General features: G+C 39.0%; 1 protein-coding gene across 11 annotated transcripts in view; it reads left to right on the top strand.

The window, feature by feature from the left end:
- GRID1 (glutamate ionotropic receptor delta type subunit 1) overlaps positions 1–17,906 on the top strand; it is a 554,391-nt gene that overhangs the window by 524,632 nt on the left and 11,853 nt on the right. For 10 of the 11 annotated variants that reach the window (XM_088059607.1, XM_088059605.1, XM_088059608.1 and 7 more), the window contains 3 exons: positions 3,093–3,288; positions 10,536–10,702; positions 12,026–12,266. In XM_088059607.1, coding sequence (XP_087915733.1) covers positions 3,093–3,288; positions 10,536–10,702; positions 12,026–12,266 — 604 coding nt within the window. Of the gene's footprint in view, positions 1–3,092; positions 3,289–10,535; positions 10,703–12,025; positions 12,267–12,528; positions 12,616–17,906 lie in introns of all 11 variants that reach the window. The other variant, XM_088059615.1, reaches the window with a different exon arrangement.

Here is a 17,906-nt window from a genome sequence, read left to right as displayed (position 1 = left end):
AAGGACTTGAGTGGGTAAAGGAGATGGGTCCAGCTAACAGCTGGTTGCACAAATAAAGCTTAAGAACAATGACAGCAGCCACCTTTAGACATTGACACAACTGTAAGATACAGGCAGTATCTGAAATGTGAGTGATTTTTGTCTGGCAAAAGCAAATTTGAGGGAATTAAAATAACGGTTTTGATTACCGCTCTTGTGATTATCTTGCTTCACCCTGTAAAAAGTAGGAGATAATTCATTTCCGTCCAGTATTGTTTATAAATTTTCTCATGCCCACCATGCCCAAATCTTCTGACTGCTTCTCTAGCCATGGAGGTGCTGAGCATCACCTCCAATTCCAGTGCAGAAATACAGCAGAGGTGTTTTTTTTATACAGAGTTAGAAGTGAGGCTGAGACTGCTCCCTGTCGGGATAATTTCTGAGATAGGTTTTTGGCTAAGTGGTTCAAATCGTCAAACAGTGAAGAAATCCTTAGAACACACAATATTCCACATTTTCCCACAACACAGGGAAACACAACTCCAAGGAAATGCTGCCAGCTAAAGGGCTTACCTTACTCCCACACCCAGGCCAATGCTGTGCTTCCCTCCCTTCCACCTGTATGCTTGTCTGTTTATTGCAAGCACTTGATTTAAACCCCAGATTTGTTCTCTCTGCCCTGTGATGCTTAGAGAATTGAACAAACTGTGCTGCTCGTAAAGCAACATGTACTGTGCTTTTGTGCAGTACTGATTGTCAATAAAATGTCATTTAGCTAAAATAAAAATACTGATTGCCAATAAAGTGCAATTTAGCTAAAACAAAGTGCACATTTCTTAGTAAAAGCTTCCATGGCAATAAAGGAAAACAGAAAATACTGATAATATTAAAATTGCAAGTTTAATTCTTTTTTTAACTATCCAAACCCTCATGTTCAAACTTTCAAACAGAATAGTGGTATCAGCAGTAGGCATCTGTAAAGTTGTTACCAGCTGAAACCTATGTTAAAGTATATTAGTTACTTCTGTTATATTTCTGCACCTGTCCTTCTACCAAACATGCTTTCCTACTCACACCGAAATCTCTACACTAAACCTGGTGGGAAAGGATTGCCACCTTCCTGTGTATATTGAATGGCTTTCTTTGCCCTATAGGCAGAAATATCTTGTAACAGCTAGATCATCCATTCCTGGGCTTTAAGCAATTTCCTGGGATATGATGAAACTTACTTTAGAAAATAAAGTCAGAACTAAATGCAGCATGTAATCATGTAGATCAAGAGTGGAGGAAAAACGGTTCCATCGAATGTACAGGAAACATTTAGGGGAGCAGAATAGACCTTTCAGGATTGTTAAAGAAAGAAATAAAATCTGAACAAATTCTCCCACTTTTCATTAGCATTTTGAATTTCCAGTAGCATCCAAGATGTTTGTTTAGTACTTTATCAATTGTCATATACAGAGCTAGGGAAAAACAGGAAGTTTGGGGTTTGGTGGAACTCCTAGAGTTAGCCCAAATCCACAAGTGTGCAATGTATATAGACAGAAACTGTTCACATAGTCTTACTTAAAGCTGCTTAACAGCTTAAAATGATAAAAAGTCCTTAACACAACTTAAGAACTTAAACCACTTAAACTATTTGAAGCAGCTTGTGAGTTTGAAGAGTTTGGGTTGGGGGGCGTGCTGAGAGGCAGCCCTTGGAGCTGCAGCCTGGGGACAAGGCTACCACACCAGGAGTCCCAGAGAAGGGCACCTCTTGCAGCTAAGCTTGGGAGGCCTGGGGGTGATGTGAGGGAGAAGAGGGAAGAGTTTCTACATATTTTTATGTGGCATTGTGTATATGCCCAGATTGCTTTGCTTTAAATAGCGTAGCAGGGAATCTTACAGGCATGTGAGGTGTCAAGAGTGGCATCTCCCCAGTGAAACAGGGAAGAGGGTGGCAGAAAAATATTGTCTATGACAAGTCTTCAACTGTGTAAAACAGCTTTGGCTCATGGGCCAAGGGAAGGCTCCTCAGGAGCATTGTGAAGAAGTCTACACAAGCTGCAAGCCAAAATGCTCTGCTTTTATGGCTTCAGGAGCTGAAGGTGTGGGTGAGGTGGCAAGAGTGGGCCTTTTAGATCTATTGATTGGGAAGGTTTTGTTTCTGAAAGATTTTTTTTGGGAAAAAGAAATGGGGTGAGGCAGGGAGGGTTTCTTTAGTTTAACTGATGTCAAGCAATGTTAGTTGGTTATATCAGAAACATGTTGTTAATATATGAAGTCACACATTTATAAAGCACTTTTAAAAAAATAAGCCAGTGTTCATGGGATTCAGTTTGGTTCCTGCTGCTGTGTGTGGTCATCAGTGGTCGAATGTGTGTTGAGAAGGCACAGGAATAGGAATGAGCATCTGAGAGGGAAAACAGCCAGGATGCTGCTTTTGATGGCAGTGATGTCACCTTAAATGTTTTGAAGCTTTGGCTGGTTTTCATTGATGCAGGCAGTGATTTACACCTTTCAGTGCAGAAAAGGCTGTAAAACAGGAGTGAATTACATTTTGTAGAATTTGAAAATAAATTGTGCATTCACAGTCACTCAGGGTGAGACCCATTTACACTTCCAGAGTGGTATATGATGAGTAAATGAAAGTTAGGCCTCTGTGTGAATGAAAAATGCCTGTTTTACCAGAGGCTGTGAAAAGACAGAGCAAGAGAGACTTAGTGGAAATTGGAAGCAAGATTTTATTTGTTTGTTTAAAACAGTAATACTGATTTGGAGTCAGATGGAGCATTGGTATAACTGCAAACTAATTCCACGGAATTCTGCGAGGTATTTCTGGTGAAGTTGACGGGGCTGGAAGTTTATATTTATAATCCAAGTTTTTCTTGTGTTTGGGTAAGTGTTTATCACTGGGGTGAAACAGAGCTTGGATGTAGTTAAAATCATGTGTTCTCAGTACAATTAAATGAATACTTGGCTTTCCTTTAGATGAAGAATGAAATATGGAAATGTTACTTGGTGAGGGTAAGTGCTTTCTAACGAATGGCAGACATAAAAAGAAACCATTTGATTAATGAAATCTTGCTAATGTACTACATAATACTAATTTCTCAATATTGCTTTAATTTCAGAACATTTCAGGATCTGTCCAAACAAATGGATATATCTTATGGTACAGTCAGGGACTCAGCAGTGTATGAATACTTTAAAGCAAAAGGGACCAACCCTTTGGAGCAGGATAACACATTTGCTGAACTGTGGAGGACTATCAGTAAGAATAATGGGGCAGATAATTGTGTATCAAACCCTTCTGAAGGCATCAGAAAGGTAAGACTGGACCACAGGGGTTTTAATTTAATTTCTGTATTAATGTTGTTTTGGTGTAGTTAATGTTTAATCACAGGAAAGAAATTACAGTCATTTTAAACCCCCCCCCAAATTCCTATATAAAGTTCCTTTTAATACCTCAATGGCATATTTTGGTGTCACTGTTCTCAATTTAAGTACTTCAGCTCTGCCTAAGTCTTCAGTATATAAGTCCTTTGGATCTGGCCATAAGGTTTCTCAGTTTTGTGTGAGCTTTGATAATGCCTTTTTGGATGTAATTCTTTACATTATCCAGCACTGACTCCTGTCCTTTGCTCATTTGAGTTTGTTTTCTTTTTTCTGAGTTCAGGATTGGAAACATGAGTAAGAATTAAGGGATCCACAGAATGCATACTAATTTCTCTTAAAACAGAAATTTAATGAAAGATTTTTCTCTGTTTATTCCAGAAAATTTGAAAAATGCATTCACATGGCACTGTGTTTTACCAAAATGTTATTTCTCTCAGATAAAACCACACTTTTTTTTTGGAACAGAGAATTAATGTGGATTCAAGGACTGATGAATATCAGCGTAGGATGCTGCATTTTTGTTCTGAGTCCTGTGATAAAGAGTATTGGCCATTTGAAATGCCCACTTTCTCTCTCTCTCATAGCCTGCCTCTCCCCTCTGCTCCCCCTCTTGAATCTCAACAAAACCAGGCAGTACCTTACATCAAACACATGTCCAGGAGTACATTATGCAGAAGGGATGCAGACATGCTGAAAGCCTTGATGTGCTGCTGCTTTAGTGAAAAGTGTCCCCTTCATCTGTCAATTGATTTTTTTCCTAAAACAAGTTAACAGCTTTTATTACCATAGTGAATGTCTGATCAGAGATACTCTTGTCAGTGAAACAGTAATTTACTAGTTCTTTATGCTTTTATAAATGGGACATAATAAAATGGTTTTGGCTTGAACTTGCTTTTTTCTATTTTCAATTTTTGGAAAACTTTTCTGAACAGTCAGAGGGGCATTATCCAAAATCTGCTGCTTTACAGTGCCATAAAGAGGGTGAACACAAGTAATGCAAGCCATCCCATTTCCCAGACCAAATTTCTTTAGCAAAAGATTCCCAATTCTGCTCAATTTTTGGACAAAATCTTTATGTGGACACTCTTATGTCTTAGCCTACAAGTATTCAGTCAAAACTTTGGATTGACCCTGCCCATCTCTCAGATGAGCTTCCCCAAAGCCCTCTGCCCTCAGCTCCAAAATTCTCTCTTCCTTGAGGAAAAGGTAGAGCTCTGGCAATAGCAGTCTGCAGTGGTTGTTTCTGGGTTCTGTTTTCCCTTAATCTGCTCAGCACTTTATGAAAATGAGGCCTCTTTTGATATGTTTTGGTAGCATTTGGAGAAGAAATAGACATTAAATACTTTCCTATGTACCCTAGCATTTTAGCCAATAATGTAACAGTTTACCTTAGAAAAATATACAGTATTTTACTCTTCTTTTTTCTAACATTCTTATGGCAGTGGATGCTCTTTATCCATGAAATTGTAAATACTCTTATTCTGTAAGCCTAGTGCATGCTGCCATTTATGATAGCTACATTTGCTAAGCCAGAAATGTAACTGTAGATTGGCAGGCAGTTGAGAATACCAATTATATTGTCTGTATGGAGCTGGCAGCTCCATCCTGTCTATGTGATAATAACTTTTTATACTAAGTTTGATTTCAGTGTTGTAGGGTGATTTTTATGTAACTAGATCAGCTCATTCAATTAATGTCAACAACAACTAAATTTTACTTCAGTCCCCAAAGATGACCGAGGCTGCTATTTGGTTAGACACCTACATAAATTGGCATTAATATTTTATAACATTGTCAACTAAACTATTGTGTTTACAATTAAAGTGTCGCTCTTCCTAGCTCATTGAACTCTCTGAATAAACAGACAAGTTTTCTATGTCAAGTATTATGGCTAGAAATTCTGGGTTTATTTCTAAAGAATTGATGTCAGCCAAGGAAATGAGAGTTTCCATCCATAAACACGTACTGCTGCATGAAAGAGATGTAAATGTGCCTTACAAATGTATTTTGTAGGAAATGGGAGCTCTAAATCTCTCTAGCATAAAAAGATTCATAAAACATTTTTCTGAATGAGGACTTGCCTGACACAATGCAAAAAAAGAGAAAGCTCACTACTGTTCTTTCTTCCCTCTTTCTCCTTTCCATTTTCTTCAGACAGTACCATAGTGCAGCTGCAGTTACAAATAAAGCAATGCCACTTCAGTGTAAAACAGAATGCTGGTTATTTATGCCACAGACAGAAATTTCAGGTGTTTGTCCCTATTCCATTTATCTTTCTCCATTTTATGGAGATTTTCCTACTCCCTTTGACAGTCTGAAAGCAAAGGGATGGCAGTGAAAGAAAGTCATGTGAGCTTTGGTGGCGTTGGTTGCCCTGGCAGAGATGTCCCTTCAGACACAGCAAGGTCCCTGCAGCCACAGTGACCATCTCCCTCCCATGGGCAAGGCACAGCTTTTGTAGCACTGGGAGAGCCATGGAGAAGGCAGAAATGCACTGCAGTGTCACATAAGTGACAAGAGGACTCTTGAGAGCCGAGGGTGGTGGGGGAAAGGTTGCTTTTGCTGTATTCTCAAGACAGCTGAAAGTGGTCATTGAAGATGGAAAACCTCCTCCTATTCAGCAGTACCTCTGCACAGCACAGGAACAGAAACCTCACAAACCACCCATCCATACATAATGCTGATTTCCACTTTGAGCTGTCTGGGACTATCACAGATGAGGATTGACCAATGCTGTCAAAGGAAAGTTTCTACAGCCAGGATTTCAGTGAACTGTTTCCTTTATGTCCACTGGCAATTAGGATAATTATTGATTGCAGCAACAGACGTCATAACCTGTGTTTTTTATTTCCTTTGGTAGCACCCATTTTTGCTTTGAAAGAATGAAGTAATATGATCCCCATGTGATCCTGCATTTGCTATATATGCAGATAGGAGAATTAAACTCATTATTGCATTTTATAATGCCCTGCTTTGGTTGAGATTATTTGTTCCCCTGTCCAATCAATTTGGTGCCAAAATTTCTCAGAATTGTTTATTTTATTCCTGTGTATCACTTTTGATCAAAAGTGATCAAAACCAAGTAGAGCACAAAATGATAATGCATCATTGATTTAGGCAATGGCACAGTAAGAATTTCTTCCTTCTCTTTTTTGTTTCCTTAATGATCACTGAACATTAAATCAGAGCTATCTTCTCTCTTCATTCTAATTTTGAGAAGTAATTTAAAAGTTCATTCAATATGATTTTTTAAAAACTACTTTGTCCACAATGAGTTTTATATGGTGAATTGTGATTGCTCTCATAGAGCTTCATAAATTTCTCCATTTCTTGACCCATCAGCCTTTGACAGAAAAGCAAATGCTTCCTTAAACCTGAATCTATTGCATCCTGTAGTGGTTCCTTATTATTTTAATATTTGAAACATTCCAACAAGATTAAATGGCTTGCTTTTCTCTTTATTTGAACTGTGTTGCTACTTTTAAAGCGCTTTTATGTAGATAATAAATGTTATCCAGCCATGCTTTTGAACTACTCCACTAAGGCCAATGTAAAGGTCACTTTTTGGTATTTCTGTGGTACCAGCCCTATAATGGGATCAGCTACACTGACTCTCTGTTCTGGCAGTAAATTAATGATGGATTTTGCATTATTCTGGCACTTCTGACTTAAGTGTGATAGCTTCATCATAAGTTTCAGATAAATCACAGATATATCAGTGATTAATCTGGAATCAATCCTTTTCATGTTATTATTTTTTCTTATCATGCTTTCTTTGAAGCAACATTGTTTAACCATCAGTAAGCCAAGACCCTTTGAACAATATTCCTCTATCTCCATCCACCCTGAAGAGTGACATTATGGGGTTGTTTATTGCATTCCTGGAATATTATTTTCTTTGTGGTCCTTGTCTTGTCTAGGAAGCAATCTTCTTTGGCATTTTAATTTTTTTTTAGGATTATGAAGAAGAATTTTTTTTTCAATATAATTGCCTAGGGGGTTCTTTTTTCTTAAATCTCTTAAACCAAAGATAAATCTGGTGTCCTTGATATAAGCCAAAGTTGTTGTTCTACCTAGGTGGAATAAATGAGTGCTGCTTTGGCTTTCTGATAAAGAGGTTTTTGAAAGTTTAACTAAATTATCTTTGTTTTGTTGAGCAGCATACCTGTATACTGAGAGTCACAGTAAGACCATAGAAAAGGAGCAAAATATGAAGTACAATTAGAAGACTGAAGTATAAATTTGAGCTCATTATTCTGTGTTTGTTTCAGTAATTTTTTTATTTAAGCTATATCACCTGTTCTCAGCTGGTGTTTGCCACAGGCCCTTTTGCCAGTTTTCCTACATTCATGGCCTGGAAGTTGAGGGGCAGATGTATGTGCACAGATGGAGTCTTTCATTAAAAAAAAAAGGAAAAAAAGAAAAAAACAAGTTTAAACTACATTTAAAATTGAGGCTGATTTTTCACTGAACATAAATGTCAATTTGATTTTATTTGGCTTTTACTGCTTGCCTAGTGAAGGAATATAAAAAGTCAGCCTACTTCAAACATACATACATGTATGTGTGCATTTACATATCTTGTACATGTGTTTTTCAAAGTTTGACAGCTTTTCCTTAAATTGAACAATTGATACTGCTTAGCTGTCACAACAGATATTAACGGGGAAGTGAAGGATGCTGAATTTAGACAGTAACTAAACATTTTGTTATAAGAAAGCTTTCCACACAACAAACACACTAACAGTGTGAGGTCTTCACTCTTCAGGGAAGAAAATTTCATGAGTGGAAGAAGTTTGGAAAGAACTAAGTCTTCCCTTAGAAAAAAGGGATCTTTGGAGATTTTGATTTTGGCCATCAGGGAGGGTGGGGATGCAGCCTTGCACCCAGGGTTTCTGGGAGTTGAAACATATGCACAAGCAAGAGTTTAAAAGTCAGATTCTTGATTATGCTAAAATGATCAGGCTGTCAGAGAAATAATGCTCTACAGATGTGATGACATTGGATAGACTGATTTATGTCATTAAAAATATGTAAAATAGACATGAAGAGATCTGACAGACTTAGTTTATTGACCATTTACAGTTTCAGGATGTCATTCAGGATAGCAGCACTACAAGCACAAGAGAAGTAGACCTTTACAAATGATCTGCTGTCCAGCACTGAAAGTCAGTGTACAAAGCTCTTGTTATATAAGATAACATGGAGAAAACTGAGGACTGAAAAGCAGAATCAATAATGTGTTTTTTTAATTTAGCCAGTGCATTGTAATAGAAGGCTAATATTTGAGGAACACTGTGTTTCCCAAGTATTACTAAGAGGTATATAAGGAAAGTATTGTGTTGTCAGGGTTCTTTTCTAAATTGTAAATTTGAAAACATGATTTACTGATGAGTTTTGAAAGAACAGAAGATTAATACATCTCTTTAAACTGGACAAACCACCAAAAGAAACCCAAAAACCAAACAAAAACCCACCAACTTCAAACCCCTCCCAAAAAAAACAAAAACAAAAACCCAAACCAAACAAAATAACTACAATAAAAAAAGAAGACAAAATTTCTACCAACCAACATAAAAATATCCAGAGAAATGTAAAACACATTTTACCATCGTGACTTGGGATAAATCTTTGTGGAGTGTCTGATTTCTGTATATCCATCAGGCAGGACTTTCTTTTTTTCTTTAATATCATGGATTTTGAATACATTCTGTGTACAGTAACAAGTGCTGCTGGTTTTGATCCCAAGGACATAATTTTAGTGCTGACAGTTTCCTATAACAGATAGCAAAATCCTATGTAATATTATTTGCCATGGAACACAATATGGCTGAGTAATAAAAATTATATTTTCCTAGGATTCAGTGGACAGACTCTTCCACATCTTACCAAAGAGAAAAGATATAACATTTCTACTCTGTTTTAACCCAGAAGCAAATGAATTTGTGGATCTTTGATTGCCTCGATGCAGATTAAAGGGAAACAGGGAAAAGAGGTAGATTGCAGCAAGTACCTTCCAGAAAGTCTAGTCAACATAATTTAAATCTTTGTTCCCCTGAATTCTGCCTCTTAGAAGATACCTCACCCATTTGATTCATTGTCATGTGTAAGCAACTGTAAGGGACTTTGGAAAGGTACAGTTTATGTCAAACTATGGTGAAGTAAATTATCTTGTTTGCTCAACTGAGGAATCCAGTGTAATGAAATAACTGATGGAGTCTTACAAACTTACAGGTGAATTCAAAACTGAGCTTAGAAAAGAAATGGAAGGATGAACTAATTCTGTGCCAGAGCTGTAGCCATTTGCCAGGGGAGCTTTGTGAATCAGTTCCCATAAATAAATACATACAGGACTTCAGCTACTTAAATATACTAGGTAACCAGTGGTTACTTTAACCAAAAAAAAGGTATTTTATTTTACTTTACTGAATCCCTATCCAGACATGTTTCTTACATCTTGTGTTAAATAAGGTGATTTATATTCATTATATACATGGTGTGCAGGCCTTGGTTTCAGTTCCAATTGAAGCTGATATTTAAGAATATCTGTATGGATGTGTGTTAAAATAAAGTGCTGTTTATCCCAAAACTGAGATAGTAGTAGATGCTTGTGAATCTTCTTGCCTGTGAAGGAAGGAAGGATCTCTTTCAGCTTAGTGTGTGCCTTTTGTTACAGGACTCTCAGAAGAGCTGTATTTACTTGCAAGGGAAATTTGTTTATTTATGTTTGTATGAGCAAAGCTGCAAATTTTGATGCCTGTGATGCTCATCACTTAATGCTCATACTATGCCACTCTTGTCACTTAAATGCATGGAACCAGTCGCATTCCATGTCTCCTACAAAATAAGCGTTGAATTTCATAATCTAAAGCAATAGCTTTGATTTATAATTAATAACCTGTTACATAAACCTCACCTACACTTATAGTTGGCTGTGTTATCCTATGTGCATCCTAAAAAACGGAAGATATTTTAGCAAGGTTTGAAGTAGGTGAGGTCCTGCTGGGAGAGAAGACTGTTAGAAATGTATTAAGATATTGAAGGTCTACATATTAACTGTGACCTAATGAAATACCTCCAAGGAATAGTGACAAGATCTGGATTTGTTTGCTGGCTTAGGTTTTGTCCTACCTAGAAATGCAGTTTTAGACTGTGTTGTGTTCATGCTGTATTTACAGGCAAAGAAAGGAAATTATGCTTTCCTGTGGGATGTGACAGTGGTGGAATATGCTGCACTGACAGATGATGAATGCTCTGTGACAGTCATTGGAAACAGCATCAGCAGCAAAGGCTATGGGATAGCACTCCAACATGGAAGTCCCTACAGAGATCTTTTCTCCCAGAGGTAAACTGAAACAAAGCTTGTTTTATAGGATTTCTCTCTATAGTCAGCAACCGTTCACATTAATTTTGGCACTTAATTAATAAAAAACAATGACTACATGACAGCAGAGAGGTTATGAGTTCAGGCTCCAGCAAAGCTGCTGCTTCTTCTGCTCCATGTGCATTTGGTTTGGGAGGAGGGGACTGGAGATGATGTGTGGCCTCACACCCTTAGACAGCAATGCCTCTGGCAGAGAGGACTGATGTCCTCAGAGCATGGTGTGAGGTAGAGGAGAGAGCTTGAGTTGATGCCACATTCTGCAGTCTCTGAAGAAATGTGTTTCTCCCTGCAGTAAGCAAGCAGCAATGCCTTGTGTTATCCTTTAGGCTGGAGGGACAGGTCAAAGACTCACAATGGTGCATGGAAACAAGAGTTGCAGAGAATTGCTTGGGACTGACAAGACCAGGAGACTATAAAACTTTGCTGTTCAGTGATCTCTGAGTTATCACTTGTCAGTGTGAATGTGTACCCTGAAATGAAGACATGCAGTTGTGCAGGCATGTGTGGCCTTAGCAGAAGGTGAGCGGGTGCTCCGCTCCAGGCAGGGAGCTGAAACCAGATTGCCTCATCTTGCTCCTCCTTTATAAAAAGGAGCAAAACTCCTGCTGCATAACTAGAGACAAAGCTGTCTCAAGGGAAAAGATTGTTAGTAAACAGCTAAAACAGTTATCAAACCAAAACCAAAATGAATCATTCATGCAGAGAAGGGACACTTCACAAGAGACAAAACAATGATTAATTAGCAACTGTTAACACAGTAATTCAGGCATTAAGTAACAGCATTGAAGTAAAATCCTTTTGAATAAACTACATTTGCTAAAGTAGATGAGTTGGGTGCTGCTTAAACAGATTTGTACTAAGTGATGCACAAACAGTACCATGTTTAGCCTCACATATTTTTGGAATTATTGTAGGAGAGCAGCAGTGGAGTGGGTTGAGCATTTCGCTAGTGGGACCAGCTGCTGCAGCTGAATGTAGCCAGACCAGGCATAACCAACTGCTGTAGTGATTTCCCTTGGAAATGCTATTTGCTTTGCAGTGGAATTTTTGACAGTCTCTTTTTTTCCTAAAGTTACCCAGTGGAGTTTACCTGCAGATGTGAGTAGAAAGAAATCTTGGTATAAGGAGTTTCAGATGAAGAATACAACACCCTGGTGGTGGAGGGGGGTGGAGTTTTGAATTGTGGGATGGTAAACTTAAGAGCTGTGAAGCGTAAGGGAAAGACAAAAAAACCTGTAAAAAAGTATCATTGCAAATAATACTTGTCTTTTGAAATTTCTGCAGGATCCTAGAGTTGCAAGAAAGTGGAGATTTGGATGTTCTTAAACAGAAGTGGTGGCCACGGATGGGACGTTGTGACCTGAATAGCCATACCAATGCACAGACAGATGGGAAGGCACTCAAGCTGCACAGTTTTGCAGGGGTTTTCTGCATTTTAGCAATAGGCCTTCTTCTTGCTTGCTTGGTGGCAGCATTGGAGTTGTGGTGGAACAGCAACCGTTGTCATCAAGAAACGCCGAAAGAGGTCCATAACTTTTATTCTTATCACAATTAAAAGTAGAAAACACAAAAGAAAGAGAGAGCAAGTGGAAGTTGTGGGATTTTAGGTGCTCTCATGCAATAAATTTGATTTATTTTGATTTGCCATACTAAGCTTTGCATATAACTTTTTGGGTGGTTGTTTCTAAGAAAATAAAAGCAAACAAACAAAAGTGTCTTTTGTGCACATGGAAGGTGCCAAACTGACAGCCCTGGAGACTAAAGTCCTCTATTTATTTGTAGAGCAGATACAGCATGGGCAGCAGCAGTGCAAACTTCCCCTCATTGCCCCACCAATGTGCCTCAGCCCTGACCTGGAGAGACCACCTTTAGGGGTAAGAGAGTGGTTCAGAAACATGTCCTCGGCCACTCTGCTGTGAGTGACGGGGAGGCCAGTCACGGGCACCTGGCTGTGCCATTTGTGGTGATGTTTTCTCTGATCTGAGCCCCCATCCACTGGCTGGGAGACCCATGTCCACATCCTGCACAGGCTCTGCAGCTGCCAGATGGCTGGTGGCTGCTCTCCTTCATGGCTGACCTAGGCTGAGTTTGAAGAGGTACACAAGCAATTAAAAATAAATCAGCTAGTTAATAATTGAATAAGCCATATTGCCATGACACTGTTTAAATGCTTCCTTTCCTTTGAAGTCAGTTTTATTTCTAAAAGTAGGAGCCTCTGAGGAAGCTGACCTTCATATAACAAGTTTTATCTAGGAAATTGTATCTGAGAAGTTCTTGGGTTTGAAGTTTCCATGCACAGCAGCCAGCAGTAGTTCGCAATGCTAAGGTAGAATAATCTATTCTCAGATCTGTCTTGCATGAAGCCTGTATTTGTTTACATAGATTAAATGTTTAACAAACTAACCTCTTGTAATTTTGGAGACATCGAGGCATTTGTAGGTGCTTTCATCTTGGAACAGATGTTTGTTACAAGCAAACAATGGCATGTGAGCTGTGCTACTACACTACAGCTGGAAAATAGTACATAGCCCACCAATTCTAATCTCTCTTTCTCAAGTTGCAGGAGCAGTAGACTAATTGACATACCTGTCACCTGCAAACAATTTTGCAAAATTGGAAACCTGGTCTAGTGGATGGTGTCCCTGCCTGTGGCAGAGGGGTTGGAATTGGGAATTGCCAAGTTCTCTTCCAACTCAAAAAAGTTCTCTTCCATATCCTGTGATTTTGCCCGGCTGCCTGGTAGAAGTTGCTCCTGTTGTGACTCCAAAGGTTCCCCCACATAAGTGTTGTGACAGCCTGAAGCCCAGCAGTAGGTGTTGCACTGCACACTGTGAAATCCTGCAGGGCAAGGGCAGGGATGCTATCCAAAGTCCTCATGCTGTGTGCACAAGCACTTAACTGGCCATAGTATGTGGTGTGTTCCCTTCTCTATGCTCAGGGACTTGCCTTTGTGTATCTTTGTAGAGTGAGATGAGAATAGGACCTAAAGGCAGTTTCATATAGCTAAGGTGAAGTAATTGGCTCTTTTTTTTTGCAAGGAGTTTTGAATGCTCAGTTTCCATTGCTGAAAAATGATCTGTCTTCCCGAGTTTAAATATTTTCTTTTTCACCCGTCCCCTTCCTTTCTTATTTTAATAACTCTAAGAAGGATTATTGCATATCTGTGTCTACCCCACCCCATCTTTTCTCCCTTTCCCATCCTTCTCCTCCTCTTTCCCTCCAGCTTGTTCTCAATGAAGATTACTCTTGTATGTCTATAGTGCTCTTCTGGCAGTTTCTTTGTCAAACATGGAATACTTTTAACCCTCTGTGTTTTAAAGTAAACTGAAGTTACTCCCATGGTAGAGCTGTGCTTGGGGAGATCACGGTCTGTGGGGCTGGGCCTGCCCTTGGAGCAGAACTAGGCTGGGTTAGAGGCAAATTAAACAGTGCATGGACAGGTTCCAGAAAGATCAGTGATGGGGTTGCTGCCAGGAGAGGGGGAACAGAGTCAGCAGGAGTCCTGGCACAGCAGGTGTAAAGGCTGAATGAGGAGGTGCATGTTCCCAGTGAGAGGGCACAGGGCTGGGCTGAGCCGGCTGGAGGAAGGTGTACGGAGGGTATGACAGGCAGGATGCGCTGGAATGAGGGGTCCCATGAAGGGAACAGCCAGGTGCAATGCCAGGCAGCCAGGTAGAGGCACCTTTGGGTCAGTCAGAGCAGCCACAGGGAAGGGTGATAGTTGCCCAGAGCCAGGGACAGGCAGGATCCTCAGGAACCCTCTGCCTAGGACAATGGCCACATTGCTCTGGCCCTGCTGCACACCAGGGGTTGGGGGTTCTTGTCACAGTGACCACAACATCCACTCAGCTAAATTAGTAAATGAATGTAGCAGTATTTCCTGGCCGATTAGTGGCCTGATGCATTTATGTACTACCAGTGAGGAGGATTGAAGTGGGACATCTGATGGCTACTGCAATTAAGGTAGGAAAACAAGTTTTGAAAGAGATGATGATTATAGGTTGAAGGGTTTTGACGTGTTTAGAAGAACCAAGTTTCAAAACTATGGGAAGGACAGGATCCAGGGCTGAGGGGGAGTCTTGGGTTCTCCTCTGTTTGAGCCAGGAGCAGTGGCTGAGCCTGGCATAGGGTTCAGCTAAACCAAAAGCACAAGGAGGAGTGTGTTCAGGACAGCTCATTGCTGTGCATTAACCAGCATTTCTACAGCAATGAGCTATAATGGCACAGCTACAGGATGAGTAGCATACACCGAACATTAAAAACTGCCTTTTAGCTGCTTCTGGTACTCCAGCCAAGTCATTAGTTCAGTAAGAGCTGCAAACTCAAGTGATGCTGCTGATTTTCTTCTGCTTTTAGGAAGGCTTTGGCAAAATGCAAGTGTTGTGATATCACCTTAAAGTTGTGGGAACTGGGATGTCTCTCATCCACTTCCTTCTGGTGAAGCAGAGCTTGTGGAGGGTCACAGAAAAGACTCATTTTCTTGCAGTCTGAGATAGACTTTGATGTTGCCTATGAGGCAAAGAGAAAGTGGTAACATTGGGCTACTGTAACCCTCACCCTGTTAGGAGCTTTATAAATCCCTTGGAAAAAATTCTATTGGAACCAGAATTGAACAAGGAGTTCTGATTTATGAAGCCCTTGTGTAGCATTCTCACTTTGACATGACCTACTTGGTTGGTTGTATCATGTCAACAATTGCCAATTCAAAAAAAAATAAATTTTGGGACGATGAATATACAACTACTATGGCAGATTTATGACAGAGTTGGGTGGCGTGCAGCTTGCTGGAGAGAGAGAAAAAACATTTTTTAGAGACTCTTACTTTTTATGTCGAGGGTCTGTGAAGTCTGTGGCTAGAAAAATGTGCATTGCCTTCATTGGCCTTGGAGTAATATTTTCAGCTGACATTACGGTGGTATTTTTTGCCAGTTTGTTATCTTTGCTTTTTCCATTTTGTATTCCTTAGGCTTTTTTGGAGGTTAGGCTGAACCAATACACTGATGTCAAAGGACTCAGATGTCTGCATGGTATAAATCACAGCTCTTAATTACACTGAGTGTGAAGAATGTAGGATTAACTATGAGACAAACAGAAGCCTGTCTTTTGAAACCCAACAACATTACTTGGATGTTGGTATTAACCTGATCTACATTTGTAGACTTCATAGGAAGAGTTATGTCAAGGAGATGCTGCTTCCAATTAGAATTTTTTTTACATTTTTCACATATGAAAAAACATAACCCCACAAAAATTATTAAAAAAATAGTATTGTTCCTATGCACTAAGTCAATTCATTAAGACAAACCTCCAGGAAAGATGAATTACCTTTATTTTTCTGTGTTGCCATTGGTTCACAATTTTATCTTTCAAGGAATAGTGAAATTTCTTGCTAGAAGAGCAAATGCTGGGTTGGTCTTTTTCAGGATGTTGGTACAAGATATTTTTATTCTATTTGATGGAGATTTGTAGAAATGTTCCTAATGAGTTCTGCTGTACAAATTTTAATGTTTTCCCTATTTAATCCTTATCAGATCAGATTAACAAAAGAAAGATTAGCTCCAGCATCAGGAAAAAATATACTGCTGCAACACCATGCCACATTCTTAGGGCTCAAGTTTGCAGTCTTTTCAAGATGGAAAATATCTGGTAATGTTAAAATTGCCTTATTACTTTCTAACTCAGAAAAACTTGCACTAGGTCATCTTTTTCCAAAGAGATATTCTAGAATTTGTAATCACCCCCTACTCATTGTTAGCACCCAGCCGTCCAATACCCTTGGTGAAATTGAGCCAGCTCATACATCTATCTCTGTGTTAAAATCTTGAATTTACACAGCTGCTGCTCAGCCTGAAATACTGATCCCTAATCTTTTGACTTCTATAAGCTTCAGAAAATTAGGGAGTTGTGAAAAATTAATATTTATTCTTGAGTTTTTGTTCAGTCACTTTATGTCCCTGTTAAATGACTCAGCAATCAGATAAAGTTACTAAAACCTGGTACCATATAAATGTTGACCTTTTGACAGTTGCCTCTGGATTTCTTTAACTTTTTGTGTGAGTCCTATGCATTTATTTAACAATATCAGTAAGCCATAATGTAATTTGAATCATTTAACAGCCAAGGGCTTTGCCACATCATCAGATTGTTGGTATGTTCTATCCCCTTCGAAGGGATGAAAGGCAGTTTTCACATCTTTGTCGTCACTATGATCCAGTGTGGCTGCTTCCTGCAATGGGCTCCCCAGCATCCTCTGTGCTTTATCAGGTGTGCCTTTGTGTGATGTGCTGTTCCTCTGAAGAGTATTACTTCTGAGATCTCATCAGAACTGTGAAGAAAGCATTCCTAGTTCATCCATACACTACAAAACAATGGAAACTTATATGCAAAGATAAAATATCCTACTATTCATGGAAAGAAAGTTAAATTCTCATATTTTTCACTGTGTATGAGATTTTTCACTAAAAAATTAAAAGGCAAGCCCATGTTAAACAAAATTAGTCATTTGTGCAGGATGATTTTTTGGTTTTTTTGTTTTCTGGGATCTGATACTTGTATCTCTCATATGTGATGATATTGATTCACTTATATTTGATGTAGCTCTTGAGAGACAATGTTATAATGACCCTAAGAAATTCTTGGTTTGATTCTTTCTTTGCACAGATAATATATATGTTTAATCAAATATCTATTTTTCTAAACCAGCTGTGCTATTCCTAGCAATGTGAGTGTTTCAGAGACTAGACCCAGTGTGTCTGGGAATCTGTAGTGCAAGAAGATTTGGGGGTTTTACTGGTTAAGGCACAGCATAGTTTTCCACCTCCTGTGTTGCTTCTAGTCATTGTCTTTAACTTGTGTCAGATTTATAATTCATTAACAATCAGTCTTCACAGCTTAGGTTGTGATTTCTTTCCTTTCTTATGCTTCTGCAAAATCATTTTATTCAATAGACTCTTTTCACTTTTCTGTCCTTTTTATTTTTTAATTATTAAAAGGTGGTAGCATTTAATTTACTGTTCAGAGTGGTAAGGGTCTTGTGTACTAGTAACAGCACCTTATAATTCCTATTTCCTGCTACTCCATGCTTAATAATGTCTTGAATCTCAAAAGGTCTAGACTCTGTGAGCTTTATGAGATTGTGGGAGGTAGCAAAATTACCCTAAAAATT

This window comes from Pseudopodoces humilis, chromosome 9 (assembly GCF_049639895.1).
Source record: "Pseudopodoces humilis isolate 2021_Gansu_Grassland_sample_001 chromosome 9, ASM4963989v1, whole genome shotgun sequence".
In the NCBI taxonomy this organism is placed as follows: domain Eukaryota; kingdom Metazoa; phylum Chordata; class Aves; order Passeriformes; family Paridae; genus Pseudopodoces; species Pseudopodoces humilis.
The sequence above is the reverse complement of the archived record's forward strand: the minus strand, read 5'-3'. Positions and strand labels throughout refer to the sequence as shown.